The following is a 24,768-nucleotide window of genomic DNA, read 5'->3' as shown; positions in this document are numbered from 1 at the left end:
ACCCACTACACACGATGCACCCAGGAAAATAGACACGGATTACACCCGAGATCAAGTCAGAAATTAGAATACACGAACACTTCATTCGAAGAAAGTTAGTTAAAAGCCTTACCAGTTCATCGGGGTTCTGCTTCTGAACAGACAGATCCAGTTTTTCAATGATTTTCAGTATAGATTTGACGAGCTCGTCGTAAAGTAGGCGGTTGAGGGACTGCAGGGGGGCACTCTGTGATTCAAACACCCCCTCGAGAAAGCCAAAGTCCTGCACCACAACAACAAAAAAGGGCTTCTTAGAAAATCCCATAAATCTCCAGAAAATCCTATTTTTTTAACATGGAAGAAGAATAATTCATGTACAAAATTAGGTCTGATTTAAGATCGGCATCACCCTTGTTGTCTTATATGGCCAAAGAACAGGTGAATACTCAAATGCCTGATGAAGTTAAGCAGGTGTGAGCCTAGTCAGCACCTGGATGGGAGACCTCTTGGGAAAGCTAAGGTTGCTGCTGGAAGAGGTGTTAGTGGGACCAGTAGGGGGCGCTCACCCTGTCATCTATGTGGGTCCTAATGCCCCAGTATAGCGATGGGGACACTATAGTGTAAAAAGGCACCGTCCTTCGGTTGAGACATAAAAGATGAGGTCCTGACACTCCAAGGTCATTAAATGTAACCCTACCCTAACCCTAACGCTAACCCTAACCCAGGGCGTTTCTCGAAAAGAGTAGGGGTGTAACCCCGGTGTCCTGGCCAAATTTCTCATTGGCTTTTACCAATCATGGCCTCCTAATAATCCCCATCTCTGAACTGGCTTCATCACTCTGCTCTCCTCCCCACTGATAGCTGGTGTGTGGGGAGCGTACTCTCTAATCTTATCCATAAGATTAATAACAACGACCCGTTGACAATCCTCGACACTTACACCAGTGTCCACTCGCACGGCCCTACCTTCATCAGGTCACAGTCCAGGAGACTCCGGAAGAGGTCCAGATAGTCCCGGTAGGAGGGCACCTTCCACTTCCCTGTGCGAACCTGGCCAGCGCCGGCCGAGCGGCCACCCTCAGCGCCCTGAGCAGCGCCCTCCTCCTTCAGAGCACAAGCAGTCGGTCAAGAGCAGGCAGCACCCCACAGCGCGACTGGGGCGCGCTCCCGCAAACATGCCGTTTCAAAACACGAGCAAGCCTTTTCTAATTCGCCGGAACACGAGCCGAAGATCGGTAAAGCACGCAGTCAGACCCAACATACAGTTAACAGGATTGCTGTGATATGGTTCCCCATATTGTCCTGTGGGATTGGGATCAATGCAATGACCAATTACATTCATTTATACCTGTAAAACGTCCGTATGCTAAAACCAGAATTTAAGCTATTGCATTCAATGAGGTAGCCCTCATTAAGATAAATCACTTTATTGGCCATAAACAATTTCTTGCATTCGAATTTGTCTTTTCGCATACCCCAACTTGCCCTTCATGAGACACACAGACCGTGAGAGAAGCTTGGGGTCAGAGTGCAGGGTCAGCCATTTATACGGCGCCCCTGGAGCAGTTGGGGTGAAGGGCCTTGCTCAGAGGCCCAACGGAGTAGGGATTCCTCTGCCGGCTGTGGGATACTAGCCGGCAACCTTCCAGCCACACGTGCAGATCCTGAGCCACAGAGCCACCGCTCCACCCCAATTAAAATCAAAAGGATATACAGTACTATAAAACAAAAACTGAACCTCTGGTTAGGAGATAAAAAATTAAAAAGCTTGAGTAGCTGGGACTTTTTAGTGTGATTTATGTATCAAAATGACAGCTTTAAAAGACTTTGTAAGGATAGAATTTTTAATAAGAAGGTAACACAGAGAATAAATAGCAGGAGGGTTAACCTCCTCCAATCAGGACAAATAGTACAACGTAAGTTCTGCCTCTCGAGGTTACAAACATAATATTAAAAAAAGACTAAGACACAATGTTCTGTTTTAAAGAGACTGAGCGTGACCTCACCTCAGTAAGGAGTACGGGTTTTGAACACACACGGATCACACCCTGATGCACTGAAAAACAAACCACATGCCAAACAAATCCTGTGCCAGAAAACAAAATGTACATTTTCACAACGATACTTACAGTATGGTAAACAAACAGGTTCTTACAAGCTGAATGTAACTCTAAAAAGGGGTTGTGTACACTAAAGAAACTCAACTGTGAAATACGTCTGTACAAACACGAACTTGTTAACCAAACATATATTCTCCTATGGGTTGAAGTTCGTGTACAGTAGGCAGATGATCATGGACGCCAAACAGAGAGCACCCCAGGAATTGAACCCCGGGCCCCAGCGCTGTGAGGCAGCAATCACTGCCCCACCATCCTGGTCTGAAACTAATATAAACAACACTTAATTTTTTGCACTTATTGTATAGAGCACTTCTCATTCCAAAGCACTTTAAGTATAGGAGGAGACACGTTTTTATTACACACTAGCAGTTCTAGTGCACAGTAGTTCACAGTTAGCAGAGAAGTGAGAGAAAACACTTCACTGAATGTCCCTCATCTGAGGGACAGCGCCCCCTACAGCATATCAGCTGCAGCCACCATCCTGGGGCATTGTGTTTTGGGAATTGTGGTCCAGGGGGTAAGAGTACCGCTTAATGGTTCACCAAAACCAACGGCAGCACAGATATAGCTCTCCCCTGAAGGGCCCCCATCCCCAGTGCTATCCAGGGAAAGCCCCTATTAGCTTCCGGGACCAGACTGCTGACACATTTTCATACAGGTCTCCCTCTGCCTTACGCGGTTTCGCTTGTCCACACAGAAGTTTTCAATACCAAGATGTCCCCAAGGGCGGACAAATTCTTGCGCAGATGCACCAGACAAGATATGTCACGGCTGCCAGCTCGTATTGTTTACCGAGCGAGCTGTAGCGCGCTGGGTGATCGGAGGGGCTCGGGGCAGTGAAGTGAGGAGCGGCTCTGTGGTCACACTCACCCACAGTGCTGATGAAGCTCCAGAGGGCCGGCCCCTTCCCCGCCATGGCAACAAACACCTTGACGATGGCGCGGCAGCAGGCCGGCTGCATCCTCTGGCTGTACTGTGGGAAGCTGTCGATCTGCACCACCAGCAGCCTCTCCAGCACTGGCGTGTACACCTCCGGGATCTAGGACAGCGCACAGCCCAAGGTGAGCGGAGACGGGAAATGTACAGAAGACACCACGAGGGGGCAAATGCTAACCTTAACAGAGAAACACCTACAGTAACAGCCATTTATCTACTCTTTTATTGACGGAGCTACAGTATGAAAAACACTTCAGCACAATCGGGACTTTCAATACATGCTCAATTCACTTAAATCTTCACCTAAGGTTATCAATAAAGTTTAATTTGGGTGAGAAAAAACCAAGTTGATCTTTTACCAATCTTCACTTTGGTTAGAATCCTTACAAAATGGATCACAGGAGCTCAAGGTAAACTCTGTGAGCCTGTCAATATGACGTGCTGTCATAGCTAATCTACTACATCAATCCATCCCTCTTCTAAACCGCTTAACCCAGTACAGGGTCGCGGGGGAGCCAGAGCCTCACACGGCAGACAACAGGTACAAGGCAGGATACACCCTTTACGGGATGACAGTCCATCACAGGGGACACGCAGACATGCACAGAGAGACACACACACCATGGCCAAGTTTCCCAAAAGCCAAGTAACCTACCACTATGTCTTTGGATAGTGGGAGGAAACCGGAGCGCCGAGAGGAAGCCCACACGAACACAGCAAGATCACACAAACGGAAATGAACCCAGGGCCCCAGCGCTGCTGGACAGCAATGCCAACCACTGCACCACCCTGTCGCCCTTAATCAATGATATTTTACAATCAAAGTAACTGAATTACTGTCGGGTCATTCACAGGTCCAGCTGTGTGCACCCAAAACACCACTATTTGCCCTTCAAAATACAGACCTAGCAGAATTAAACCCTACCCATCCCTAAACCTAAACTATTTGCCTGTATCAGGATTAAACCCCCCCAAAAATTGTAGCTTTCCACGAAATGGGTTTCTGCATAAAACAGGAAAAAAAAGTGAGATGAGCAGAAAAGTACAAATGGTCTTTGACCTTCGAAGTTCTGTATGAATAGAGTGAAGTCACAGTAGTGATCCCTGAACTGCACTTTCTCCAGACACACATGAGCACCAGCGGAGGAGGGGTTTTCACCGCAGGTAGAAAGAAACACAGATAGACACAGCAGCGCAGGCTTCCGGAGGTACCCTGTCAAGGTGGAAGAGGACGCTGCCGATGGAGTCCAGGAAACTGGGCAGCTGGTAGACGTTGTCGTCCTCGGTGTCGGTCTCGGTCAGGTACATCTGCTTGCAGCGCTGGATCAGCTCGGTGTACATGAAATCCACATCCTGAGGGCACACCGCCTTACAGGGCTGAGACGGCAGGAAAAATAAAGCGGTATTAAACAGCGCAGCACTGAAATCGGGGACGGCAATAAACGCAAGAAAGGTTACAAATCGGATGGAAAACAGAGCCTTACTCCCCTGTCCATTACCTGACTTTAAAAACATACTTTCTGCTGATTTTAATCACATACCGTTGTGATTAATGATTATTACAAAATTACATTATTATAAAAAGAATGTTATTTTCTTAACATTACAAAAATGATAAAGAAAAGTAAATTTACCCATTTTACAGCTGCCCAGGATAAACACATTTTGAAATAAAGGGTGATGAGTCTTTTTATCTCCGACTTTCTTAACAACCCAAGCAAATACACTGAGAGACTCCACAAATTATTTTGGACAGAACAGCGTTTTCCATGTTTTAATGCCTCACAGTATATATTGCAGCAACCTCACAAAGCCTATGAAAAAACGGACTTCACCCCCCTGTCCAAACGAAAACTTTCCAACAGACACAAGAAGGAACATACGGCGGCGAAGAGTCCGTATCCCCGGATGGCGATGGAGAGCTCCTTGTTTGTCGAATCGGTGGTCTTGATGATGCTGCAGAACTGCTGCATGAAGAACTTCAGCTTGCTCTTGTGCAGCTCGGCATTCTCAGCCACCAGAACTGCCACCTGCAGAAAAGGCACCGTTCAGGGCCTTTTACACAGCCAGCTCATTCTGCTGCCATACAAGTACAGTGATGTCATGCCACATAACCATACAGCACTGCTTCTTTCCATCCTCCAGGCATGCAACGGAACAGGTAAAGGTTTATGCCAAGAAGAAAACAGACACCTGATGGCTCCAGCCAAAACGTCGCGTCTCTTTTCTTTTCGGCATGGAATAAACCTTTATCTGTTCCTTTGCAGCCTGCGCGTGCTGACGCCGCCACCTACTTGATGCTCTAGGCATGGCATCTATCCATTTCCGAATCCCTATAATCCCAATACAGGGCTGTGGAGGAGCCAGAGCCTATCCCTGCAAGCAACGAGCGCAAGGCAGGATACACCCTGGATGGGAAGCCAGTCCATTGCAAGGCAGACACACTCACAACAGGGCCAATTTTCTCAGAAGCCAATTAACATACCAGTATGTCTCCGGGCTGTGGGAGTGGAGTACCCAGAGGACACCCATGCGAACACAGGGCAAACTTACAACCTCCACCCAGATAGAGCCCCCATTTCCAAAATAAACCAAGGGCCCCAGTCCATTGCCAGGCAGCAATGCTAAACTCTGTACCACCGTGCCGCCCCTATACACGACATCTATTCCTACCTTCTCATTCACAGTACGCACCTGGGAAGAATAACAGGTTACCTGTTTCAGAAAGGACTCCAGGGCAGAGTGGCCTGCCCTTTTCAACTCTGCATTGGTGTGTCCACACCACTTGGACATGACCTCAAATATTGACCGGTAGTTGTCTATGAGGCAGCTACTGAATTGTTCGGCGTGTCGTGCGAACAGTTTCAATCCAGCTACAAACGAAAAGGAAAAGTAGTTGTGAGGCAACGACGGATTGTAATCCGCCACACATGTATTTAAAATATTGTACTATGTTAACATTTTCACAGTAATTTAGTTGTGTTCTCTGCAAAATGCTGTAATTTGGCATGAAGCACTATATGGCACAAAAGATTTGCTTGAGGCTCAGTATGTTTCACCGTGTACTGTAATATTAAAACAGACATTTACCTGCAGACCAGCTACAAGAGGGAGCATTAATTCAATTTATTCAAAACATACAACAGAATCTTACCAAACAGAACAGCGTATCTCTTAAATTCAGTCTGTTTAAAAATAAAAAGAAAGAGGTGTTAGTATATTTAGATACATTGTAAGATTAGTAAACCACTACAACAAACAGATGCGTACCTGTGGACTGATAGACTTCAGGGCATAATCAAATATTTCCTTCGAGGTTTTTGGATCTACACAAATTAAAACATTACAATCGTGATTAATTCATTAAAAGCAATGAAAAACGTACAATGAAAAGGCTAATTATTTAGAATACATACAGTGTTTGTACATTTTACACTACTGTTGTTTTTGTTTCATAGTCATCCAATTATAATTTCTATTTGCCCATCAACATGAACAGTTCTGTGACGCAAGAAGTTTCTGTCTGCAAAATATATTAAATGTGGATATCTATGCTCACGTGGAGTCACTGGGTTGATTCTAAAGTATGTTTTTGTTCTAATGTGAGCAAATGTGTGCAAATAATTACCCAAAGACAGAATATATATTAATCGTATTAATCTCATGATCACAAAGACAATCAAAGATCATCTTTGACTGTAAAGCAAAAATAAGCCTGGACTTTACTGTCCCAATACATCTGGGGAGCACTGTAAGTTGGCGATTAAAACACATTTAAGAATACAAACCTTCAGACATCGATTTAGTAAAGTTTACCAGAAGCGCAGTCAGCCCCTTTAAACATCCAGCAACCAAAGGCAGTTTCGGTTCTCTTGTAGTGGAAGTCATCTAAAAAATAAAGTTTAGGAATAGATCTAAAAATATACTCTTCTATTCCCATTAAAGCAAGACATGCAGCATTTTTTAGAATATCTCAGACAGCACCATTTTCTTAGGTCTTTGTATTGTCTTAGAAACATTAGCCACGACAGCACTTATTCCTGAGCTCTTCCTCAGCCCCAGAGTTAGCTTTCAAGCCGTACCACTATAATACAGTTAATAAGTAGCCATAATAAGTAGCCACATCACCCTGCCACTCACAACTGGCAACCCACTGAAGCTCAGCAGGTGTGAGCCTGGTCAGTACCTGGGAAAAACTAAGGTTGCTGCTGGAAGAGGTGTTAGTGGGGCCAGCAGGGGGCGCTCACCCTGCAGTCCATGTGGGTCCTAATGCCGCAGTATAGTGAAGGGGACACTGTACTGTAAACAGGCGCCGTCCTTCGGATGAGACGTAAAACCGAGGTCCTGACTCTCTGTGGTCATAAAAAATCCCAGGGCACTTCTCGAAAAGAGTAGGGGTGTAACCCCGGTGTCCTGGCCAAATTTCCCATTGGCCCTTACCAATCATGGCCTCCTAATAATCCCCCTCTATGAATTGGCTACATTACTCTGCTCTCCTCCCCGCTGATAGCTGATGTGTGGTGAGCGTTCTGGCGCACTATGGCTGCCGTTGCATCATCCAGGTGGATGCTGCACATTGGTGGTGGTGGAGGGGAGTCCCCATTACCTGTAAAGCGCTTTGAGTGGAGTGTCCAGAAAAGCGCTATATAAGTGTAAGCAATTATTATTATTATTATAATAAGTTCATTGCACACCTTTGTATGTTGACTAACACTGTAAAACAAGGTAGGGGAATGTCATGTCATTTGCCAAACCACTTTATACCATACAGCGTCACAGGAAGCCGGAGCCTACCTGGCAAGCAACGAGCGCAAGGCAGGGTACACCCTGGAGAGGGCGCCAGTCCATCGCAGGGCAGGTGCAAGCCAATCATAAATGGGGACAATTTGGAGGCCACGGTAAAGGCCGAGGGGGGAAATTTGGCCCGGACACCGGAATAACTCTTATCGAGAAATGCCCAGGGATCTTTAATGACCACTGAGAGTCAGGACCTCGGTTTAATGTCTCATCCAAAAGATGGTGCCCAAAACAATATAGCGTCTCCACCACCATACCGGGGCATTAGGACCCACACAGACTGCAGGGTGGGCGCCCCCCGCTGGTCAGTAGGGGAATGTCTTTTTAGAAACTAGAAATTCACCTTCCAATGCCAGAATAAGTCAGTATAATTAATATTAATTATAATTGCTTACACTTAGAATTACAATAAAATAAACTTTATTTTAGATTTAGAATCACCACAGAGGGGGATTTTTGCCTTCACTGTGCCACCCCAGTGAAGGAGGGGAGTTCAGTTTTGAGGTTTCTGCTAGCTTGCTACATCAGAAACTTCACACACTGCAATTGCATTTTTTTTCTGGAATTAATTCAAACAGCAGTTTATCAAATAAGGTTTCATGTTTCTGCAAAGAATTATGTTGGTGAGTTTTTCCTTAGTGTTTCGGTATGTTGTGTATATATAACTGAAAAATCAAACTGAAACAGAAGAGCTGTCACTGAACTAGAGTCATCCTACCTGGGATTTGAGCTCTCCCAGATAGGCGCGATACAGCTTCTCCGAGTTATCAGTCATGTCACTGGGCTGGACCTCTGCCAGCACTCCCAGAAGCTCATAGATGTTTCCCAGCACTGCAGTGAAGGCATGCAGAAGACAAATAAAAAATAAATTAATATTTTCACAACGTGGCTTGGGTGGCACAGCGATGCAGTGGTTAGCATTGCTGCCTTGCAGTGCTGGGGTCCTGAGTTCAATTCCGGACCCAGGGTGCTGTCTGTGTGGAGTTTGTATGTTCTCCCCATGTTTGTGTGCGTTTCCTCCAGGTGCTCCAGTTTCCTCTTGCAGTCCAAAGACCTACGGGCAGGTTAATCAGCTCTGGTGTGCCCTATGATTTGACTCCCCTATGACTCTGTACTGTAAACTGTACAGGATGGATGGACAATGTGGCTTAATCAGAAGTTTGCCTCATGGCTCACCGAACAAGGACTGTCAAATGCACTACATGGGAGAGCTAAGGACACCCACATGGTCAAAGATAGGCGATACCCCCCTTCCAAGTAGGAAAAGGGGTTCCTTTCTGATTGTGGTGCTTTCTGACTGGGTTAGGATGGGGTCTTGCTCATTTATATCATCATCATTTTTTTTTTTTAAGGGAGAGTCCTTCCTAAGTTTGAACCCCACGAGCGCTGTTGCATCCTTATGCATTTTTTAAAAAAAGCAAACACCCTGCAGGCTACACGACAGATTGCACACAATGTACCTATAATTCAAAATGCGTCACAATGGTCCCCACTAACCACTAATTACTTAATTTTTATTTAAACATCATCTTGTAAGGAAGAAACGACTTCACAAAAACTCATGTCTCAGTCTGCTACTATTTTGAGATCATCTTCCACCGTATGCGTCAGTTATTTTCCAGAAATCCACACATCTAAAGAATGTCATGTACAGTGCTGAAAGGGTAGATGGGCTCTCTGACCCACCTGTGTCTGGTATGCGACTCTTCTGAGAGAGCTCTCCATAGAATTTATTGAACATGTCTCCAACTCTGAAGTCTTGAGCCACGCCGGAGCTCTTGGTACCATGAAGCAACTACACAAAACAAGAAACACACAGGCCTCTGTAACTACAAAGCACAAAGTTTTTCCAAAGAAAAACTTATAAGCTGCCTTTGGGAACTATTAAACTGTAACCCTGAAACATGTCGGCGATACACTAAATTTCAGTGCATCTCTTTTCCACACCAAAAAAAATGGAAACTTTTATAAAGAGTTCTATCCCTCTTGTGGGCTCTCATGTGCTTTTAAACTACTTGGGCCCAAGGAACTTGTCTTGAAACATACCAGCTGACCACTGGGTTGGGCTGTGTTTGATGGTACGTCTGCAATGAAAACTAGACCCTTCTACACACCTTTTCCACTTCTTAATGCTGATCATGGTCTTCAGACAGCCAGTTGAAAAGGCTTCTAGGCGTCCAGTACGACATGCTACGTGATCCTCAAGGTGCTGACATTTTTACCCAGGGCTTCCAGCAGGATCTCCTGCACTTGAGGCTGCGCTAAGGGTGGTGTGTGAGACTGAACTGCACATATTCAATGGGTCCACCAACTCCTAATAAAATTGAGATCTGGGGATTATTGGCACTGCGGAGGGTGTTGGAAGTTTCTCTCTGGTTCCTCAAGACCACCAAACTTTGCTGCTACAGAGAGCGTGTATTTGTTTGAATTTTGAATCATAAGCCCAGAAAGATTAGAAGGAATGCATCGTCTATAAATGTTTTTTAAGAAATATATTTTAAAAAATTGTATTAGTTATACTTTACAGTGTTTCACTCTTGTTCCAGAAATATGTCTACCTGTATCAGAAGACTCAAAGCTGGAACTCTGCATTTTGCAGCCTTGTCCTTAGTGTACACAACAAGACAGGTTTCCTGGTAAATCAGGGACAAACAGAAATACAGTAAGACATTTATTCCACTGTATGAACAGCAGAAGCAGTTGAAAGTTTGTCAAATTAGATCAGATTGAACACAACTCCATATTTACAACAATAATAACTTTCAGATATTAAAGAGTGGATGAATGGCTCACTACTTGATAAAACAGACATTTAAGAAACAAGTTTCCGGTAGCTGTGAGCTCAAAGCTAGTGTGAAACACATTGGATTGGGCTCTCGAGCAGAAGGAATGGAGAGCTCTACTCTACAGCTGAACGTCTCCTGCATCATCCCAGGAACTGCATGCAGTGCAAATAATACAATGCTTCTAAACACAGTAAGCCAAAGCAGTCTTTTTCCACTTCATCAAAGACATATTCTTCTGCTTTTGAGGTGCCATGCTCACATTTACATGTCTTTATAGATGTTTAAGATACATGTGGGTAAAGAAAATTTTTTGCCAGCTTATACCACCTTGATATCCACGGCATAGTTCTTCTCCCACCCTTTGACACTCTGTGTGATCCTCTGGAGGAACGTGGACAGAAGTTTCAAAACCTCCTCTCTCACGTCGCGAAACTGGGAAAAGCAAAGGTATTTGTCCAACAGTAAACCCTCATTGAGCACAATCTTGCAATCAGTGAACATCTGTATAACCGGTGCGTGGGGAAATTGAGTAACTTACATCTTCGCTGCTGAGGGATTTCCGAAGAAAACTCAACAACCCGTCTTCTTTAGAAAACAGCAATGATGTCCGTAAAACTTTGGAGGAGAAAAAATGATTTTTTTTTTCTTGAAACGTGTAAGTTCATTCCTCAGTTGTTGAAGGTGTAGAACCTGAAGTTTAATTTAAATGCATCGCAATGTATGTAGCAGCGCAAGACATCACTAGATTAATAGCATAAGGGGTAATTGCTGACATAAAACATAAAATCTACGACATTTTTGCGCATCACTGATGGCTTCCTGTCGTTATTATTAGAGCCCCTGAGGCCATTATAGTTCAGAGGCGAGAATCCCTTCCTACTCTTCATATACAATAGTGGATTGGTCCCCACAAAACCTTTGCTGCAGCTCGATAATCTATTTATGTTAAATAAGGCACACTATTATAGACAGTTAAACTTTATTCAATATTAAGGTCGTGAAAATAGGACGTGACTTTTGTTCATTTAATACCCACCCAGTTCGTTTTCATTTCTTACAACCAGGCACTCCTGCCCCAGATCACCAATTACGCTGTGGCACTCAAGGGCAGTTTGCTTTGTTTCTCCTGCACCGCAAAGCGAGTGCAGTTTCTGCAGATAGCCCTGAATCCCGCCGCCGCTACCAGCCATGCCTACGACTGAATAAGCCCACCTGCAGAAGCTGCAGGAGCGCAACTGCCGTCAACGGCGTAATCCAATCACGTGTGCGGATACACTTCCGGGAATGGACCAACTCTCATGAAGGGAATTCGAGTACTTTCACACGAAAGTTTCTGACATACCTTAGTAAAAGTGTCGAGTCCCTTCACAATATTTTTTAATTTCTTATAATAAATGTCCCGTGAATTCTTAAGACCCAGTTCCATAAATAAAACTATTAAGTTGTGTCTTAACCCCCCCCTCCGAATTATTGGTTCAATCTTTGGTGTTAGCAGTTACCAAGAAACCAAAACAATGGAAAAATGGGGGTGCACTGATCTACATAACTAAAAGTCGTAACGTTTAAAAAGATACAATCATAATTTGTTTTTAGTAAAACTTTCTATTTCAAGACATTATCTGTTAATGAAAAATATATTTTATATTTCATAGACGCCAATAAAATAATGCTAATGGTATATTCCATTTTTGCCGCGGAATGGCCCTTTTGCACGCTAAAGCCAGGAGTAGGGGTGCTTATTTAGAACTGTTTTATTTATCTGAGACTTTTGATATTTTTAAGCACTAAGTATTTATAAGTATTTTCGATTTTGTGTTAATAAAGTATTAATATTTATACATATATTAATTTTTATGTTATATTTTAAAACAATTAAACGCCACGCAGTCGGAAACATCGTACCCCCCCCCCGCCCCGCAAAAAACATGCAGAGACCCTGACCTTGGTGGTGCAGTGCTATTGGTGTAAAAACCGCGCGAAATCCTGTCAGCTGGGGGGTTTCGCGCCAACTCTGATGCTTTGGGTTTTGCAGAAGGCAAGGTTGTACTGAGAAAGGTGAGACTTTTATTTTTAGCTATATCTTGTTTTCTGGATTAAAAGAGAAGCAACATAAGGATTGTTTGGGTTATTACGCCGTACTTTCTTAGTGTAGGTATTGATATTAGTTAGAAGTATACTGGCTTTATATTACTTTACATTAGGAGAATGCGAAAGTTTAAGTCGGAGTCCATGTGGGACTGACTTTTGTTGCAGAATCAGTCTGGTTCAGGGCCAATGCTGCCGGAGAAGTTGGTCAAGCGGAGCACGGAAAAATGCTTTTAGTGTCTGCTTGATATAATTTATATAGTTGGCAAGACCCTGATTACAGGAGTCTGAAGCGATTGCTTACCAGAATTCGCAATCGGTAGCTCAGGATATAATTTTAGGTAAAACCATCTTGGTTCTGCTTTGTGGTTTTGAAACACTGTGAAATGACAGAATGCATGTGGTTTTGTGAAAGTTATAATTAAAAAAATTAAACCTTTTTGAACTTTTAATGTAATGTTAAGTATAATTTGAACTTTATTATTTTTTCTTGATTTTTTTTAATTAAAAGGGGAAAGTACCTAATTGTATTTATGTAAACGCTTTAAGGATTGATGATTTTGCTCTCGGGGGGAACCGGATTGCCGTGTACATATTGTGTGGTGCTCGCTTGGCGATGCAGGATCTGTTGAGATCTTACAGTTCAACGAAGTCGTGTGCTTGTTTCCTTTTTCTGCTGGTAGTTAAAGATGTCATCGCCAGCGTCCACCCCGAGTCGCCGAGGCAAGCGCGGACGAGGCAGCAATCCGCCGACTCGTGAGTTACTGGGCTGGGGGAGGGTTTCAAGCGTAGCCTTTTCCTTTTATTTCATGCTGAAGGATTAGTCTTTTTTAGTTTGATTTTAATCTTTAGTTAGAATTCAATCTTGCCGGGTCCGCAGTGACCTCCAGTGGCAGCGTGTAAATCACTTATTTTTATACCATGCGTTAATTCCGTGAAAGAGACAAAAGAACTGCAGACCTTGCTGTCGTTGTGTGGTTTTCTCATGTGAAATCTGTGCCCTTGGGGTAATTGCAGGGCAGGTATACCATTGCTAAAATGCCATTTCTAAACCTTGGGCATCGACCTTCCACACTCATGCCGGGCAGGCTGTAGTGTTCAGTTTCTTCACAGTTGTATACAAGGTATATAACCTTCTACCTTTTAGTGTCTCGGGGTGGATCAAATGCATGAGGGTTTGTTAAACCGAGCTGTCCTCATCGCTTCATCATCAGCTCTCTCTGGAGTTCTTGGGAGTCAGGAGTGGGCAGTCCTGGTCCTGCAGGGCTGCTGTGTCACTGCAGCTCGTCTCTTAATACACCTTCATCTGCTCCTTACTGGCTTAATGGGACTCGTTTAAGGTTATCCCAACTCATGAGTGCATTTCAAGCCACTATGACAGTAAAACATACATGTGCAACCTCCAATTTACATTCCAAAATAGACTAAATTTCCAGGTATGCACAGTGCATAAAACTGTCATTGCATTTCAGAACGAGGCAACGAAGCTTTCGGTGATGCGTTGCGGCCTTATGACATTGTAAACAAGCGGACTTATGAGTACATCTCTTTTAATCCAATAGAAATATTGCTTTCGGTTTTGAGACAGTTTTGCAGACAAATCCTACTTGTCAACTCCCCATGCAGATCAGGCTGGAACGTTTCTGTGGTGAAATGTTTGCGACACAACCTGTACTTACTCATACATACACATTACTTTAGTCCTTACAGCGACTAGTGAGCAGGAAGGGCCACATCACAATACGCGTGACCTTGCACCCGTGGCACGACAACATAGCATTTACAGTACCTTCACAAAGTTCACAATCCTGTACTTAATTTGGAGTTGTTATTTTTTTTTTTGCAATGTCGTACGAAGGGATTTTGTTCGTGAGATTTAAGAAGCGGTCTGAGAAACCGGGACTGCAGTTGCCCTCTAAGCGTGGCGTGATTCTGGCCTGGTCCCGGGCGGGAAGCTGCAGGTGTGCCTTGTAGAGTCCAGCTGCTGTAGGAAGTGATTCTCCTGTGCTCAGCTCGCAGCGGGGACCCCCGGTCCCCCCCCTCGCAGCGCCGGCGGACCGAAGAGACCTCGTCGGACCTGCTGGCCATGCCCTCCTCCCCGGCCACGGAGATGGGCAGCCCGGCCGAGAACAACGCGCCACTCTTCTCGAGCCCCCTGCGGTCACGACAGTCTGGTATGCCTGACCGTGCGGATACTCCTCGTTCCTCTCGGAGAACACCGCTGTTCTTGGGATTCTCGGGGGCAGGGAGCCTAATGCGAGTCAGCATGCCTTATTTTCAGCCCGCTTACAGACTCGGGACACCTGCGTTCCGTTTCTTTTTTGTGTGTGGTCTGATGGTGAAGCAGGTTCAGTCACTTTACGGTCACCTGTTTGATCCCTCCCTCGCGCTGTGGTGCAGCTCGGTTTCTTTAGTCGGCTCAGCCACGCGTGAATAGGTTGCCTTTTGCAGTGAGTTTGATCTGTGTCCTGCAGCCCCGCCCAGCGAGATTGACATGAGCTCTCCCCTCACCTACGGCACCCCCAGCTCCAGAGTGGAGGGCACCCCTCGCAGCGGAATCCGGGGGACCCCTGCCAAGCAGCGCCCCGATCTGGGCTCTGTCAGGAAGGCCCGTCAGGTGGATCTGCATTCGGAGCAGGTGGGTGTCGGCCTGGTGCTCCCCTCTCTCTCTCTCTGATGAAACACCGCGCGGGGGACGCTCGTGAGATCTCAGGGGCTCTTCTCTCTTCCAGCTGGCAGGTGGGGATGCAGAGGTCAGCGATCAGTCGGTCGGGCCGAAACTGGTGATCTGGGGCACCGATGTTAACGTAGCAACATGCAAGGAGAAGTTTAAGGTAGGAGCAGATTTAAAAAGCTCATAAAAATGTGCTTAAGTTCCTGTCTTTGCCAGATAGGCAATTTTACTTCAAAACATCTAATGTTTAGATTACATGGTTAAAGTCAGTTTTTATTGTAATTACTGTAGGTGAACTGTTTTAAATTGTAAGAAGAAAATGATTGATTTTTGATTATGAACATCAGAAAACTCATGTTTCACATTTTTTCGAAGACATCCTCACCCTCTGTACCTCTCGGTACCTGGTGTGCTAGTATCATGAAATAGGCCCTGTGTTAAATGAGCAACAATGCACTAAATCTTTGGTGACTTTTCCTGTGTTGATCTGTCTTGGAGTTTTTTGTTCTGTAAAAAACGGCTTCGTCGAAGTGTCAGATCGCGGTTTTGATGGAAGTGTTTTGTTGTGCTCTTAGAGGTTCCTGCAGCGCTTCATTGACCCGACGTCCCGAGAGGATGAAAATGCAGGCCTGGATTTAAATGAGCCCCTCTACATGCAAAAACTGGAAGAGGTGAGACCCGAACGGACAAGAGAAGGAGCCGTCGTTCGATGGCCGCTGTGGATGCCCTGCAACCTGATGGCTTGTGCGCTTTGTGTTTTTCTTTCCCCTTAAAGATCAATGTGGTGGGAGAGCCGGTGCTGAATGTGAACTGTGCGCATCTGCAGTCCTTTGATGCGGACTTGTACAGGCAGCTGGTCTGCTATCCACAGGTAACCCCCTCCCCCTGCGCGTGGAGCCCCCAGTGCTCTTTGGACACCCCTTGTTGTTCTTCTTGCACTAACAGAATGATTGTCTCTGGGCGGAATTAAATTTCCTAGTTCTTGCTCACCTTCTGCAGTAGCCACAGGTTTAAAAGATGACCTTTGTTTGAGTTTTTTGAACGGATTTAGCTACCTGCTTTTAAGATCCGTATGTTTCTAAAACAGTGCTAGGTTTTGCCAGTTTGCCTTGGAGATCAGCAGTTTAAAACAGGGAATATTGAGATTTGAGATCAGCACTATAAAAAAAAAAGGTTGGAATCGATCAAGATTGTTTAACCCTTTTGACACAGGAAGTGATTCCTACTTTTGACATGGCTGTGAACGAGACCTTCTTTGAGCGCTTCCCGGACTCCATTTTGGAATACCAGATTCAGGTGCGGCCCTACAACGCTCAGAAAACCAAGAACATGAGGAGTCTCAATCCAGAGGGTAAGAGGCTCGTTTCACAGCGCACAGTTACGGTTGTAAACTCGGCATGTCGTTCAAGAAAAACCTGATGATTCCGTATTAACAAAACGTCAAGTTGTGCACGTCTCTTCACATCTGAAGCGATTGCTCTGTCAGAGTCCGTTTAAAAAAAACGCTGTGGGATGTGATCATCTTCTCCAGTGGCTTTGACAGGGTTTCGGTGTTGCTTCTAGATATCGACCAGCTGATCACGATCAGCGGTATGGTGATCCGCACCTCCCAGCTGATCCCCGAGATGCAGGAGGCTTTCTTCAGGTGCCAGGTGTGCGCCTTCAGCACGCGGGTGGAGGTGGACCGCGGGCGCATCGCAGAGCCCGCCGTGTGCCGCAACTGCAACACCACGCACAGCTTGGCGCTGATCCACAATCGCTCCGTCTTCTCGGACAAGCAGATGGTAAGAGGTGCCTTCGTGCCCAGGTCCTTAGTCACGTGCCCGTGTTCTGTCGTGACCAAGCCCGTCCGTTCCTGTTTAATCTCGGAGGCGTGGTGCTCTAGGGAGCAGTGTGTTCGTTGGCGTACGCTGTCTCCTCAACCAGAACCCCAAAACCTTGTGTCCCCGATTGCAGATCAAGCTGCAGGAGTCCCCTGAGGACATGCCGGCCGGACAGACGCCCCACACCACTGTGCTGTACGCTCACAATGACTTAGTGGACAAAGTGCAGCCCGGAGACAGAGTGAACATCACAGGTTGGTGGGCCTCATTAGAGTTGATTCATTCGTTTACCCCTTCGATTCACTAGTCAGCCTATTTCAGAATGCCAGAGACTGTTGATTTGTCTTCTTAGAAATACACATTTATATAAGCAAATTTATAAGGTGTTTGTTATTGTGAGAATGGCAAAAGCAGAATGTCTGTAACCATGAGGAGTTTATTTTGGTGGCTTTGTAAGTAAAAACCATTAGAACTTAAGGAGTGATTTACAACGAAGAGGAGACCATTTGCTAGTTAGCTGTTGATTGATCCAAGAGCTTCATCCAGCCGTTTCCTGAAAGAGGCCAAGTTATGAGCTTCAACAGCATGTTCTGCGCTCCCACCACCCTTTGCGTAGAGAAGTGCCCCCCCGTCTTGCGGTTCCGTGACCTTGTGGTCCCCCTGCGCCGGCCCTCCCCAGGCATTTACAGGGCCGTCCCCATGCGGCTGAACCCGCGGCAGAGCAACGTGAAGTCGGTGTACAAGACGCACATCGACGCCATCCACTTCCGCAAGACGGACGAGAAGCGGCTGCACGGGCTGGACGAGGATCTGGAGCAGAAGCTCTTCACCGAGGAGCGGGTGCAGACGCTGAAGGAGCTGGCGGCCAAGCCCGACGTCTACGAGCGGCTCTCCTCCGCCCTGGCCCCCAGCATCTACGAGCACGAGGACATCAAGAAGGTGGGTGCGCCGCTGGCGGGCAGAGGGGGCTGGCCCGAGAAGCCTTTTCTGAGAGCGGTGGTTACCCAGCGGCGGTCTTGGGGACATCCCCGGTCTCGGCTAACTCCTGTCCCACCTGGTTGCAGACCAACCTTTGTGCTTGGTGTTTTTTTTTTCCTCACTCCTTTTCCAAATTGGTAAAAGAGAGAATGAGGGCCATTGTCACAGTGCTGTCCCCGTGAATTCAAACTACTCTAAACAACTAAAGCTTGGCAGCCACTAAAACTGGCAGTAAGACCTAATGGGTTACGAACAAGGAAGCCCTTCGGTTCGTCTAGCCTGACTGTTTTTAACAGAGGCCACGATGTTGGCTGTGCGCTGTGAATAGAATATGGTACTCAGCCTTTAATTATATAGGATAGGCTGGAATTTAATCAAGGCCAAAAGCAGCACAGGTCCAGGTGGATTGCAGTGAACTGTTTGAAGACGTATGTGAAGTTGCCTTTGAAAAACCAACAACGGAGAGCACTGACATCAGGGCTGAGCCATTGTGTCTTCTATTTGGGTGTTATTAAGCCTTCATTAACCCCGGCGTCCTGGGCAAACTCCCCCCTGGGCTTTACCAATCATGGCCTCCTAATAATCCCCATCTATGAATGGGTGTCATCACTCTGTTCTCCTCCCTACTGATAGCTGGTGTGTGCTGAGTGCACTTTGGTAAAGCTCTTTAGGGGGGTGTCCGGAAAAGCACTACGTAAGTATAAGGAGTATTTATTATCATCTGTTTCCAGGGAATTCTCCTGCAGCTGTTTGGAGGCACCCGCAAGGACTTCAGCCACACCGGGAGAGGAAACTTCCGCGCGGAGGTCAACATCCTGCTGTGCGGAGATCCCGGCACCAGCAAGTCCCAGCTGCTGCAGTACGTCTTCAACCTGGTGCCCCGCGGGCAGTACACCTCGGGCAAGGGCTCCAGCGCGGTGGGGCTCACGGCCTACATCACCAAGGACCCCGAGACCCGCCAGCTGGTGCTGCAGACCGGCGCCCTCGTGCTGAGCGACAACGGCATCTGCTGCATCGACGAGTTCGACAAGATGAGCGACAACACGCGCTCGGTGCTGCACGAGGTGATGGAGCAGCAGACCCTCTCCATCGCCAAGGTATCCGCCACGAGCTGTGCACCTCTCTGATGGAGAGCGATTGTTCCTCACACTTATATAGCGCTTTTCTGGACCCTCCACTCAAAGCGCTTTACAGGTAATGGGGATCCCCTCCACCATCACCAGTGTGCAGCCCCACCTGGATGATGTGACAGCAGCCATAGTGCACCAATTCATTCACTACACATCAGCTCTCAGTGGGGAGGAGAACAGAGCGATGAAGCCAGTTCATAGATGGGGATTATTAGGAGGTCATGATTGATGAGGGCCAATGGGAAATTTGGCCAGGACACCGGGGTAACACCCCTACTCTTTTCGAGAAACAACCTGGAATTTTTAATGATCACAGAGTCAGGACCTTGGTTTTCATCCAAAGAACAGCAGTCTTGTACAGAAGTGATACATAATACTGTAAGAAAGTGTATCCTTTTTTACAGTATTATCACTGTACTGGGGCATTAGGACCACACAGATTGCAAGGTGAGCGCCCCCTACTGGTCCCACTGACTCTTCTTCTCGCAGTAACTTCAGTTTTTCCCAGGTCGTCTCCCATCCAGGTACTGGTCAGGCTCACACCTGCTGGGCTTCAGTGAGTTGCAGGGTGTTACAGCTGCTGGCTTGCCTCAGAGTAGCTGGGGAGCCTCAGGACCGATCAGCCTTTTCTAGAACCTTGTTCATAATGGCCTATTATATTCTTCCAGACAGCCTGGGTGTTGATTTTACTGTATAGATTACCCTTCCCACTAAACATCCACGTGTTTTTGTTCTTGTTACGGTCTTTGATTTTAACCCTAGTGGCAGCTGTTTTAAAAGGTGCCTAAGACACTTAATTTACCTGTGAAAATGCAACTTGATGGGAGCTGTAACTATCCATGAAGTTACGGTATTTAGGAAAATATTAAACTGGTGTGTTTTTGTTCTGCTAGGCTGGGATTATTTGTCAACTGAATGCCCGGACATCAGTCCTTGCTGCAGCCAATCCAGTAGAGTCTCAGTGGAATCCCAAAAAGACCACTATTGAGAACATCCAGCTCCCACACACACTGTTATCAAGGTATGTTCGAAAGCCTCCCTATTGCTGAGACGACTGTCCATTTGAAGTCCTTACTAAAAAAAAAAGTTCTGCCCTTTTGGCTTAATTATCTTTATAGCACGGCACTGTACTTTTCAGTGTTCAGCATTTTGATCTGTACGCACATCAAAACCACCAAGATTAACAGCTGCGTCTCTGTTCAGCACTCACCAGAAGCCTGTCCCTATTGCGCATGCATTTCCCAGGTTTGATCTCATCTTCCTGATGCTCGATCCCCAAGACGATGCCTATGACCGGCGTCTGGCTCACCACTTGGTGTCGCTGTACTACCAGACCGAAGAGCAAATCGAGGAAGAGTTCATGGACATGGCAGTGTTGAAAGACTACATTGCCTACGCGCGCACGTATATTAACCCTCGGCTCAGCGAGGAAGCCAGCCAGGCCCTCATTGAGGTAAATCTTAGGTTTTTTTTCCCCACCATTGAGAACTATTTTTGTTATACCCACCCGCATTTGGAGTGTTAGTCAAATCCCTGTGACCGCATGCAGGAGAGTATTAGGAAATGTTGGAGAAGTCTGCCTACCCAACTGCCTTTGAGTCAGTCAATTAACACCTCCCAGACACTCCAGTCCTTAACCAGAGGAACAGCACTGATTAGAGGACAGGTATGTCCCACAATCACCTCTCCTGACCCCAACAACACTCGGCCAATCGGCTGTCTGGGAAATGCTTGTCGCAGTCGGCTATAGACACATGACCCAGCGTCTTCGCCGGTTGAGCAACTTGGGAGGCCCAGTCGAATTCTTGTTTCCAAGTTCCGATGCCTTTTTCTTGACTCCGTCCGTCGCAGTTGAAAGCAGACCTGTGTTCTTTTGCAGGCCTACGTGGACATGAGGAAGATAGGCAGCGGAAGGGGCATGGTCTCGGCCTACCCTCGCCAGCTGGAGTCCCTGATCAGGCTGGCCGAAGCCCACGCCAAGGTGCGCTTCTCGGAGGTCGTGGAAACCATCGACGTGGAGGAGGCCAAGAGGCTTCACCGTGAGGCTCTGAAGCAGTCGGCCACGGACCCCAGGACCGGCTTTGTGGACATCTCCATTCTGACTACAGGTACGGTTTTAAGGCCATTGGTAGGAACTCATAAAACACCAGGGCAAGAAAAAGCCAGGTTCTGATTTGTTTTCTTTTATTCAGTAGTTAAGCTAAGTTTTTAGGTGTTTTCTTTTGCCTTGCTTTTTGTTTGATTTTTTTTCCCTCTAAACTAAATTCATTCATACCTCGGTTTCCAAACCTAATTAGTTCCTGAAAATCTGTTCGGAGGGTGGGGGATCATAAATCAAAAATAAAAATTCCATTATTTCTTATGGGGAAAATTCTACCCCATTCCAAACTGAAGATAAATTCACTCAAAAACCACCCTAAATGCATAATACCATACAGACCATTAAAGCAAGCTCAGTGAACAACGCAGTTCTACTCAAATATGCCACCTATAGTTGTAAAATAATTAATGATATTTACATTTTTCATTCTTTCATAATAAGATCGCTATCCAATCTGTTATCCAATTGATGTTCATAGTGTTGTCAACTATTACGCTAAAGAAATTGACAAGAAAATAAAAAAACCTACTCAGAATTAAATAAAATGTTTTAGGGCCCATAATAAACAACAACTACAAAACAAACAGAAAAAACACTTTGAAAATGAGAGCACAAGCTTTCATTGCAATGGTAAACAAAGTGCTGCAGCCTCACGGCACCCTTAACCATAATGCCTTGCGCCCGCGCAGAAACAGCTGTTCGGTGGCGCCAAATTCAAATGTCTGCAAAAGGCTCTCGGCCAAAGTCGGTCACTTCCGAACTCAGGTGTTCAGATGAGCGAAAAGTCCGTTCTTGTAACGGATTGCAAGGTACAAATTCTTTATGTTCCCATTAGCGAAGGTTAGTCTGCTCAGGGTATGAGTGTATACAGAAATATCATGGAACGATCCTTTAACGTGTCCACGTCTTGGTAAAGAGAAATTTAAGCTTGTTGCACCTCTTAACTTTTCTTTTTGCTCTTCCCTGGAAGGGATGAGTGCGACAGCCCGGAAACGCAAGGAGGAGCTTGCTCAGGTTTTGAAGAAGCTCATCCAGTCCAAGGGCAAGACCCCAGCCATGAAATACCAGCAGCTGTTTGATGATCTCCGTGGACAGTCTGATGTTGTGAGTTACTCTGTCTGCTGGAACTGCTCATGCCTTCATTATTCACACAGCACACTGTTTCCCTTCCGTTAAGGCTTTCTGAGATAAGACTATTCGATAATGCAAGAAACAAAATAAGGGAACATCCAGAGAGTGGGAGCTCACACCTAAAAGGGGAACGGGGGGCCACTGAGACAGATTTTCAGGACAAGGAGATGCGTGATGTCTAGTGCACAATCTTTGGCAGTGTGACAATTTTAACCTCTACCCGTCTGCTTGAGGGTCTGTTTAAGCAATCAAAACCAAATGGGATCTAAGGTTATTCGTCCTTCAAGAAAAGTACTTCCTTTGTTGCCCCAGATGGGAAGTCTGCTTTGCAGGCAGGTAAAAGGCATAAAACAACAAACCATTCAACATCACGTTAAAACAGATTATAAAAAAGGAAATGTAGATGCATAAGATGAGTGGGTTTCAGCAGTGCTTCACAATTTGGAAGAAACTTGGTCATCAGAGTTTGAGATCCAAATGTCAAGGATAAACACAATTTTGACTCTTTCCAACCCACTCGAGTGCAATATGTTTTGTGATGTGTTATAAATGTTACATATTATGTTTTATGCTGTACATGTGCAATAGAATAATGTGCAATGTTTTTCTTCTCTTTTTTTGCATTCTATTTAAATATACAGGGAGTGCTGGGTGTCCATAAAAAAAAAAAATTCCCTCAGGGGACAATAAAAATCTTCTCATTTCTCTTGCAGGCCATTACCAAAGATATGTTTGACGAAGCCCTTCGTGCTTTGGCTGATGAGGACTTCTTGACTGTCACCGGAAAAACTGTCCGACTGCTTTAAATGTTTAGTTTTGCCACACGCAGCAGTAGTGCTTACTGCTTTTTCCAACCAGTTACAAATACAACTTTTGACTTTTCACAATTTTGTTTTTCCAAAAAGTTTCAGAATCGTTGCGGATTGTCTTCTGATGTCAAGCTTGGGCACAGTTGTGAATATACAGCAAGAAAGATGTTGGAAATAAAATACATTTTTTGTATTTCACTTGCATTTGTCATAAGGAATAAAATTCTTGTTTGCAGGATAGCTGAAATCCACATTTTCCTCCCCCCCCCCCCCTCTTTTTGGGGAAAAAATGTTTTCTTTCTTGAAGCCCAGTCATCCTCTGTAAAGTGTGATTAGGGGGCCAAATGTTATTATATTACAATGCTCTTTCCTTATTGTCTTCAATGTGTTTTACTTTTCTGGTGTTTCACTTCTATTAATGTAATAATTACTGTATTGTAAAATGAATAATAGGTTAAAATAAAATTAAATAAAACTTTTCCTAAGAAAGTTTGGCTTCTCATACTGAAAACAGGTGAGCAAATATAAATTCTGCTGTGATTAGACTCATTCTGAACATCCGCCAAGTGCAAAATGAATTGCATTACATGCTTTTATGTATCTGTGAGTACAATAGTGGCTTGTGTTGAGGAATACTCCCCGTACAATAAAACTGTTTATTGATTTGGTTCTACTGCTATTACTACTAGTTTGTCACGTATGTAAATCGAACTGTTCATTTATCATGAGGGGTAAAACCAGTATTTTAAAGATGTTGCGAATCAATACAGTCAACATACACAGTAATTCGCCAAGTTCTTAGGTGAACTAGGCGGCCGCCGAGGGGGCGCCCTTAATGTGCAACATAACATTTTTAATCTTTTTCTGACTCCACAGCCGAAACGCCGTGTCTTTTCTTTTCAGCATGGAATAAACGCATGCTGACGCAGCTCCTTGCTCGATATTTATTAAGCAGCTAGTTCACACATTTGAAAGGAAAGGCGTCGTCCTACGGATGAGACGTAAAACCGATGGCCTGACTTTCTGTGGTCATTAAAAAATCCCAGAGTAGCGATGCGCGGGGTCGGTTTGTGTTTTGACCCGCGCTTGTGAGAAACAAAGCCGCACCGGTCCGACCCGATCTATTTTTTTTTTAACCCGAGCCCGCCCGACCCGCGGGTGTGAGTCAACCTGTGCATCACTATCCCAGAGTGTTTCTTGAAAAGAGCAGGGGTGTTACCCAGGCGTCCTGGCCAAATTTCCCGGTTTGAGCCGTTGAAAGCAGCTTTTGTGCTACTTTCGTTTCCGAGATATAGCACCTTGTTTTTCAGGGTCGTGAACCACTCAGCCCCCCCTACAATGTCGTAGGAAAACCAAACCGGTCTCATTCGTTAGTGCTACGTTTGCTACTTTCATTCCCGAGATATAGCGCCTTTCACG

The 24,768-nt window shown here is 45.5% G+C and overlaps 2 protein-coding genes across 2 annotated transcripts in view; one reads left to right on the top strand and one right to left on the bottom strand.

The window, feature by feature from the left end:
- Positions 1-11,867, bottom strand: part of prkdc (protein kinase, DNA-activated, catalytic subunit) — a 65,392-nt gene extending 53,525 nt beyond the window's left edge. The window contains exons 1-16 of the mRNA XM_088642476.1: positions 11,655-11,867; positions 11,157-11,233; positions 10,946-11,050; positions 10,391-10,465; positions 9,519-9,627; positions 8,551-8,663; positions 6,824-6,923; positions 6,306-6,361; positions 6,190-6,220; positions 5,751-5,908; positions 4,919-5,065; positions 4,248-4,412; positions 2,970-3,138; positions 1,986-2,035; positions 946-1,083; positions 113-262 (exon numbers count right to left, since the gene is read on the bottom strand). Of these exons, the coding sequence (XP_088498602.1) occupies positions 113-262; positions 946-1,083; positions 1,986-2,035; positions 2,970-3,138; positions 4,248-4,412; positions 4,919-5,065; positions 5,751-5,908; positions 6,190-6,220; positions 6,306-6,361; positions 6,824-6,923; positions 8,551-8,663; positions 9,519-9,627; positions 10,391-10,465; positions 10,946-11,050; positions 11,157-11,233; positions 11,655-11,808 (1,797 nt within the window). The 5' untranslated portion in view covers positions 11,809-11,867. The remainder of the gene's footprint in view (positions 1-112; positions 263-945; positions 1,084-1,985; positions 2,036-2,969; positions 3,139-4,247; positions 4,413-4,918; positions 5,066-5,750; positions 5,909-6,189; positions 6,221-6,305; positions 6,362-6,823; positions 6,924-8,550; positions 8,664-9,518; positions 9,628-10,390; positions 10,466-10,945; positions 11,051-11,156; positions 11,234-11,654) is intronic.
- Positions 11,868-12,534: 667 nt separating this feature from the next.
- mcm4 (minichromosome maintenance complex component 4) lies at positions 12,535-24,019 on the top strand. Its single transcript, XM_088642475.1, has 17 exons — positions 12,535-12,673; positions 13,387-13,459; positions 14,716-14,877; positions 15,178-15,341; positions 15,436-15,537; positions 15,953-16,048; positions 16,153-16,248; positions 16,590-16,728; positions 16,941-17,161; positions 17,334-17,454; positions 17,880-18,139; positions 18,910-19,275; positions 20,202-20,329; positions 20,554-20,761; positions 21,188-21,416; positions 22,380-22,513; positions 23,254-24,019. The coding sequence occupies exons 2-17, from the start codon at positions 13,393-13,395 to the stop codon at positions 23,344-23,346; spliced, it is 2,586 nt and encodes an 861-aa protein (XP_088498601.1). The 5' UTR covers positions 12,535-12,673; positions 13,387-13,392; the 3' UTR covers positions 23,347-24,019.
- The last annotated feature ends 749 nt before the right edge of the window (positions 24,020-24,768 follow it).

The sequence above is a fragment of the Lepisosteus platostomus genome, chromosome 8, assembly GCF_059453375.1.
Source record: "Lepisosteus platostomus isolate fLepPlt1 chromosome 8, fLepPlt1.hap1, whole genome shotgun sequence".
In the NCBI taxonomy this organism is placed as follows: domain Eukaryota; kingdom Metazoa; phylum Chordata; class Actinopteri; order Semionotiformes; family Lepisosteidae; genus Lepisosteus; species Lepisosteus platostomus.
This window is presented reverse-complemented; position numbering and strand designations above follow the sequence as displayed.